This window comes from Artemia franciscana, chromosome 8 (genome assembly GCF_032884065.1).
Source record: "Artemia franciscana chromosome 8, ASM3288406v1, whole genome shotgun sequence".
NCBI classification, from domain to species: domain Eukaryota; kingdom Metazoa; phylum Arthropoda; class Branchiopoda; order Anostraca; family Artemiidae; genus Artemia; species Artemia franciscana.
This window is the reverse complement of record NC_088870.1, coordinates 29,298,588-29,306,986: the sequence shown is the minus strand read 5'-3', so window position 1 is coordinate 29,306,986 and position 8,399 is coordinate 29,298,588. Positions and strand designations below refer to the sequence as shown.

Sequence of the window (8,399 nt, the reverse complement as noted above, 5' to 3'; positions counted from 1 at the left end):
TCCCAAATATATCAAATCATAATTTTGAGATATTCAGTTGGTTTGGAATAGTACAACGATAATAAAAAAAAAATTGTTGTCACCATACCCCCTCCCCCGGAGCCAAGGGAAGGGTTGTAACTTATGCCGCGGGGGCATATAACGTTTTTATGGAAGAGGTGGTTGTGTAAACTTCGGAGGGGACTCAAACGATTAAAAATTGAAAGTTATAATCCACCTTTTAAGAGTCAAAAGTAACCCAATGGCGACTAGCCCTCCCTGCCTCCAACCTAATTTTCTTCAAATGCATCCAATAGAATTTTTTATATTGCCGCTTTGTTCAAAATAGACCAAAGATAATATAACCAAAACTCCAGGGATAAAACAGACCCCCAAAATCCGGGGGCAAGGCACTAGAACTTTTAATTTCAGTTAGAATGAGCCCTCTTGCAAAATTCTTGGACCACTGAGTCGATACGGTCACCCCTGGGGGAAAAAACAAACAAAAAAACAAATAAACACGCATCCGTGATCTGTCTTCTGGTAAAAAAAAAAAAATGCGAAATTCCACATTTTTGTAGAAACTTGAAACTTCTTCAATAGGGTTTTCTGATACGCTGAATCTGATGATGTAATTTTCGTTAAGATCGTATGACTTTTAGGGGGTGTTTCCCTCTATTTTCTACAATAAGGCAAATTTTCTCAGGCTCGTAACTTTTGATGGGCATCAAAAGGCTATTCTTTTGATGTAACTATTGGTATAAAAATTCCAATATTTAGAGTTTCGGTTACTATTGAGCCGCGTGGCTCCTTACTACAGTTCGTTACCACGAACTGCCTGATAAATGGGAATATTTCTCGATTTTTCTATTGATACCTTCTAATACCCTCTTTTTTTTCAAGGAGGAGGGTATCTCCAGGTTCCCTGTGCTGGTGTCCATGAGGTAAATCTCTGTGAGATTTGTTTTAAGAGCTCCCTTTGAAAAGTCTGGAAATAATGCCCCTAAAATCCATTTTCAATTTTTTATATTCCACTTGCTCTTGAGAAATGTATGTATAAGTGCACTTTCCAGTGATTACTATTATTCCTGATGCTGCGCTATGCAAATATTAAGCTCGAGTGTAAAAAAACAAAAACAAAAAACAGGGAATGAAGAAGGGAATATTAGACTCTCCCACATTTATGGGGGCATTGAATCAGCTTGTAATAACAAACTGTGGTCAATGAGCGATGATTGAAGCTAAAACTCGAAAATATCTAAAGGGGTAAATTTGACATCGTTTCAAATTTTTCAATAAAAATACAAAAAAAGGTTTATTCAATGCAGACCACCCAAGGCGGTATCCAGGGGAAAGAGTTAAAGTTTGAATCCCATTCTGAAATTTCGCCTGGCTCGTATCAAAAACAAATTTTTGATACGTTTTAAAGTTTTTGAAACCCCCCTGGCTTCTCAAAAATTCTGGATGTGCCCTAGAGACCACTCCTACCATTCACAACGCTGGAACAAATGTTTAACGACAAGGGGGGTTAGAGTGGAATAGAAAGCATTTTTCATAGTACCTAAAGAGTTTTGAACAAAATTTTTAGTTCAATGTTTTTAAAGGCAGTTGATAAATGAAAGTCCTGCAACTGCCAATGAACTAAATTTACTGCAACCATAAATTCTTTCGATATAGGACTATAAAACTTTAGTGGAAAGAACAAGGTTATCTCCCCTTGTATACGGAGTAACTTCACTTCGTTTTAGTTTGATATCACTCTTTATTTTCTTTTTATTTTTATTTTTTTTATTTGAATGGGATAAAAGGTTTCAGGTCAGGTAGAAAGTTGAGCCATTGACTAATACTGACAGAGGATTTTGTGTTTTGCTAACTGGGCGCCAAGCAGTCTGGTTTTTGCTGTCATCCACCGGATGAGGGCGAAGTCACCCTGGAGATAAGCCATTGCGATCTCTGGAGATTTGTTAGGTTAAATCTTGAACACATTTGGGACTAAAGAAAAACACGAGAGATGACATTTGGGCACAGGACCAGTGTGAAAAATCTGTCAAAATGTTTGGATTTTAGTGAGATTGTTCAATTTTGTTATTTGGATATAAATAACGGTTAATTCTATACAAAGAAAAGTGTAATCACCCAGCAAAGTGAGATCACCATCGATGTCCGTTAGGCAAGCTATTTTTTGTATTTCTGTTATTAATGGTGATAGGCTAGTTCTTCAGCTTACCCCCGATGAGGCCCCTTGCGTTCAAGTATAAGCACATCCCGACCACCCAAGGAAGTTTTTGGCAACACACCTGGGTAGGATGGTCTTAGGTATCGGCGGCAGGCAGTCTACCGAGAACGCTTTACCAAGTGGGTTCGTTTGTACATTACAGTACTGTTGATTGAAATATTGGACTATTCAGTATTAGTGGCTAAATCATATATTGTTGTTGTGCTGTACTTCATTATAATTTTTTTGTAGATAAACAACATTTGGAAAGTGAAATCATATTTGGATGACGTCAAGCGAATAGACGACTTATGCCGATGAACACATTGTGGCATGTTCTATCCTCGGAATATGTCACAGGTTAGTTGATTTTTCTTTGTTTTTTATTCGAAATTGTTGGAAGCGTTACTCATATCTTAAGCAGGTTTAGCATTCTGAACCCCTGGGACTACTTCCCCCTCTTTTTGTGTGATAAGTGCCAGAGTGATCGTATCTATCAGATCCTTTTTAACAAAAAATCTATTAGTTTCCCTCCAAAATCAATCTGTGGAAATGATTTCCGCCAAGTTGAGAGATTTATATTCCTTTTTTTTTTTTTACATTGTTGATAACTATTATAGGGTTGAAGCCTAGGCCTATGCATGGTTCGGCCTTGCGTTTGATAATCTTGCCAATTAAATCTAAAAATCGGAAAAGAGCTATAGAAGACGGTAACAGTTAAATTTGTGCCTCGTTTTTGACTAAAAATTCACAATACAATTCTTACTTCATTGCATCCGGAAAATTTTTATTTATTGGACATTTAGAGTTGCTTCCACTTGGAGTGCCTAACAGTCTGCACTCTAATACCTGGGCATAGCCATGGACAAGGATTATATCAGGAGCGTAAATGGAGCCCCTCCACTAGATATTCTTGGCCCCTCCTAGATTCTTAAAAATATGTTTTTTATCTTTCTTTGGAAAATTTAAGAAACAGCGAAATTACCCCTTGGATTTAGAAAAATACATTTTGTCCATCTCCCCCTCCCCATATATTTTCGTAAATTAATGCCACTGGCGTGTATATAAGACCTTGATTTTTTTTTTGCTCAAACTGGCATAGCGAACCTAATGCTGGCGAGAAATAAGGAGGAAAAACAATCAACTTTTGCACAACAGTTTTTGTCTGTATTTGTATGTAGATCGTTGGAGCATTAAGGGGAGGAAGGGAGCTGGGAGCGACTCTAAAAATCCAATTGATATAAGTCCTTTGAATGTAATAAAGTAACAACTTTGTTACTATGGTGCTTGGTTCAGAACAGGACATACAATCCACTTTTACACAGACGACAGTACACCTACAATAAGTTAAACATTAAAAGGGTGTCAACGAAATTTAAAAAAAAGAATATTGCCGAATGTGTTGTTTTTGTTTTGTTTTTTGTTTTGTTTTTTTTTGTCATATGCACACATAGTTGAAGGGGCACAAAATGCGTTGCTTCTTAGTAAGCTGAAACATATATCCTGGCTGGTCCTCAATATTTTCACTTTGGAAGAAAATAATTTAAAAATACTTATTGCAGCCTTGGCTAAAGTTCAACAGTAAACTGAAATGTGTTTTCCGCAGCAAACCTATCTTACGTGTATTGAAGCCAATCCTCATGGGAGCTTGCATGGGGGTTGGGTACAGGGGATGGACAGGCATTCCCCCCACACCCTCCCTCAATTGGAAGACAAAAAGCTATATCGTTTTAAATAATTATAAAGATATGCTACTTCTCTGTTAGCAAAAAATAGTTTCAACAGCCTTCAGGACCCTTAAAAATGTATCCAGCCTTGGAATTTCCCCCTCCCCCCGCACTGGAACTGTTTATGTGAGCACCCATGTCTAGGATGTGTCTGTTTATGGTTTAGCCAGGAAAATGGATGGTCAGGAGGGAAGCTGCAGAAAGGCCCCTATTCCAATGGAACTGAAGAATAAGAACTACATGTCAATAATTGCAAGTGGTGTGGTTTTCTTGGTAAAATTCTAGTTAATTGACTTCTTGCTATCTCAATATCTTTTGAGACTATATTCGAAAAATTGTTTCATAGGCACCTTTTTCGAAATTACACTAATATACATACATGTTTATTTCAAAGTTGATAAAGCTATTTACAAAATCAAAAGAAGCTGATACAATTTAAGAAACAAATTGATATTGACGAGCCTGTGAACCTTTGAAAATAAATCACCTATTGTTACTTCATATCTAGGATAGGTTAAGTTAAGTTGATACGTTAACTATTGAGGAAATGATCATTTAATTAGAATCGTAAATTCAAACCGGATGCATCATTGGCGTTTTTGCTGAATTTAGACTTCTTAATCAGTTACTCAATTTCAAGTTTAATGTTTTCGTGATTGTAAGCAATACATTATGCATCCTCCAAAGACACCGGAAAAATCGTTTTAGGAATTGATTCCTTTAACCGTACGCCAGATGGCATGAGAAGGAAGTGCGCTATGAAGCCTCTAAAGTGAACGATAAAATTCAGTAGCTCTTTTATCATTTTACTTTATCGAATGGAAAATTGTTCGTGGGAAATAAAGTTCATAAAACTTGAAACGATATATTGGTTCACTTGTAAAGCTCATACCCAATTACTCACTTGCGGAACTCCTAGGGAATTCGGGAAAGCACAGCTCGGTTTATCTTTAAATCTACGACGCTTTAGTGTTTGTTTTGGTGTGGGAGGAAGAGGCGCGAAGTCTCTTGTGCCCAAGATATAAAGAGACCCTGTGGAACTTTTTTTTTAATCCGGAAATTTATTTGACAAATTATTTTTCTTTGATTTATCATCGAAACAGTTTATGTCAGAATGTCTACGACTTTTCTTCCATACTGAATAGAAAATTAAAAATTCAAACAGATTTTTGGCCCCATACACAATTTAAAAAATCGAATTGCAGGGAAAAGGCCCGAAGAGTGTTACATGCAGTTCTTTGTTTCCAATGCCAATAGTCATTGTTATGACCTCTCACGTCAATATGTATGAATACAGATATTACTATAAAAAAGCGCGGAGGACAGGAAGACATTCTTGAGACCCAGTCTTGGCTCTCAAAGGCACTGGGACGAGCATTCATAAGAAGCTAGAATTTCTTGGAGTTTATGTTGGATAATGATATTATTTTACACCATTTTTGGGAAAGAAGTTTCCGTTCAAACCAGGACTCCATTTTTTGTCTGGGAGAGAGAATATTACATCAGTTGCTTCCCCCCGGGGTTGTCCCTCTTTGCAGATTAAAGTTGTACTGCTTACGTTTTTCCTAGCCGTGGAATATCATTGATAAAAGTATTACAAAAATATTTATGCACAATGAATTTCATACTTGTATGAAATTATGGGTATGTAAAAGACTACACAAAAACTTCAGCGTTACTATGGCTTCTGAAATAAGCCTTCAAATGTATTTAAGCCCGGAAGAGCTGTGAATGCAATGCCAATGAAAGTCCTATAAATTTAGATTTTAGGATTACAAAGAATCCAAACCAATACTAGATGATAAACAAAAAAAACATAAATTGTCGAACTCCAGGGCCAATAAAAGCAATTGTGAAGCTCTTTGGACAATACTACTAAAGTGTAACAACAGGGACTTAACTTTGACCTTTTTTACCAAACTGAAAAAATTAAAAACGGATAAAACTTTAAATCAAGACACTGAAAAATTAAGATAGTGAAGTTCACTTTGAACTCAAAATGATTAAATACGGGGAAACTTTAAATTAAGAAAGTGAAAATATTGAATGCTGAATTGAAATGCTAGAGTTTATCCTTTGAAGGCATAATCTTTCTTTCAAAATGCACCAGCAGGTCATTTAGCCAAAATAAACAGAACCATGCGTCGAATTTTTGTGGCATCAAGTTACATGGGGAAAACAGCGTAGATCCGGATAGTTGATACCTTTTTAGCTTGTGTATACTCCAAAGCCGAGGAGGCACCGACTTTCTGCCACCTGGTGTACATCTCAGGACGCCACGTGTGCTGCACAGTTTTGCCATCCTTGGAACAGTCTCCGCCATGCCTGGCACAGTTTCCATTATGCTTGGCATATTTCTGCCATGCTTGATACGTGACACCTGGTGTAAGTGATTTCTGACGGGGTGCCCCTTCTCTAAAGCAGTCGCCAAAGAGGTTTATAGTTGCCTAATGGTGCTCATCTGTAATTCTAGAGTAGCGAAAATTCTGTAATTTTTAATTCCATTTTTTTTTTTTAAATAAACATAAATATGAAAGCCTAGATTTAGATTGTGAGCAAAATTGTTTTAGTTTTCATGAGCAATTTCATCTGATCTACTGGTTCTATCTATAGTATGTATATACATGGCCCAATGGCCGAAACGGACAAGTACTTAAATTTAATGAATTATTTTGCGCTGTATTTTATATGCGGTGTAAATTGTCTTCTATCCTCGCAGCTTCGTTTTCTTCTGTTGTGTGCGCTTAGCTACGAAATGGATTAATGGTGGATACGTTTAAGCTAGGTAAATGTGATCCGAGAAAAAGGAAAAGAAGAATTATGTGTACAAGAGGTTGGCTGTATAAAATTAAATTGTATTCGACCGAATAATTTGGCCTTTTTAGAACATGATTCTGCCTACTCGGTCGATTAGATTGAATATTACAAAATTCAACATGAGACTAAACAAAGGGGCTTTTTCGCTAATGAATGATCTTCAAAGTTGCTGCTACAAATTTTCACACTAGTTTGTGGTGAATGCGTCATTTTGCATTTGATATTAATAGTATGACTCAATTGCCATTGATGATCACTTTGCGGTTTTATTATAGTATCGAACAACCAGGTAATCTGTCACTGCTCAAGTCGTAACTGGCTAGTTAATAGCTACTTTGTGTGTTAAATTCATTTTCTTACCCTTATTTGTCTTCACTATCTTCTATTTCTGTCATTGTTTTTCAGTGTTTAATCTACTTTACTGTGTAGCAAATACTTTTAAATTGCTGTAATTTTCCCATCTCCTTTATTAATATGATTAATATGTTCATTATGTATCTTATATTTTATTAATTAACATCTTTCTAGGGGGAAATTGATCGACCATGCGACTCGTGTCCTCGGTCGGACTTCTTCTAATGGTTATCTGCATGTTTGGGATGCCTTCGTTTCTATTTGTTGGAAGTAAACGATCAGTTTCTGCTACTGCTTCCTTTGCTGCATCAGGTAAGGTTTTCCTTACTCCACCACTACTAGGCTAATGACTGATTTTAGATTTGAAGAAAACGAAATAAAAATAGGTTGTATGCCAGAAAGAGGGATCTTTTGAAAAAGTGGGATAAAAATTACATTTTGTCAGTTTTGCCTATTTGGACCCCCTCCCCCCAAAAAATATGGATAGTTAAAAAGACTAAAAGGATCTATGCCTCAAGGATCTTCTGACACAGTGGCACCAAATAAAGGGGGTATGTGGGAGTTTGCTCCCTTGATTTTGAAAAATATCTTTTTGCATTTCCATTGAAAGACATAACTTTTTTTTTTATTTTTAGTGCAAAATGCCTATTAAAAAATATGAATAGGAAAACTATCCCCTCCTAGATTTTGGAACAGATTCCCCCCCCCCCACCCCAACCCACCCCCACACACCTTCTTGTGACTTGATCCTACTAATCTGGTGGATTTTGAGTTTCTGATGTTTCAATTGAATATTTTTTAGAGTAATTACTCGTATTCCAAATTTGGTATCTCTATGTTGCCATACCGGTCAGGGTGCACCAACCATGCTGATATACCATTTCAGTATTTCCAATTTTGGTATACCAATGAATGACATTGCATCGGCTTAATTCGCTGATATATTTTCTACTAATTCCAAATATCATTCGTATCACACAAGAAGTGCAGATAAGCTTGTGTATGGGAAAAGCCCTTTTTTTTGGGGGGGGGGGGTTCAAACCCCATAGCCTCTCCCCCGTTGATGCGATCTTGATAGTCTTCCTTTCAGTATTATGGGTTTTGGGACGGTTTCCTCATTTAATTCGAAACATAAAAAATCATCTTTTAATCGTGACACAGGATGAGATCAGGTTGCTGGTGAGCATCATCGTTCGATTATTTCTTCTTCGTGTTGTTCTTCTGTACATACTCTATTGACTGTTTAATTTTTTATGAGTGCATTGCTGATTTAATTTAAGCGATTTAAATAGTCAAAACCATTGCGC

General features: G+C 36.6%; 1 protein-coding gene across 1 annotated transcript in view; it reads left to right on the top strand.

The window, feature by feature from the left end:
- Positions 1 to 2,307: 2,307 nt before the first annotated feature.
- LOC136030254 (bone morphogenetic protein 2-like) overlaps positions 2,308 to 8,399 on the top strand; it is a 40,518-nt gene continuing 34,426 nt past the window's right edge. Inside the window, exons 1-2 of the mRNA XM_065709094.1 lie at positions 2,308 to 2,554; positions 7,267 to 7,404. Of these exons, the coding sequence (XP_065565166.1) occupies positions 7,284 to 7,404 (121 nt within the window). The 5' untranslated portion in view covers positions 2,308 to 2,554; positions 7,267 to 7,283. The remainder of the gene's footprint in view (positions 2,555 to 7,266; positions 7,405 to 8,399) is intronic.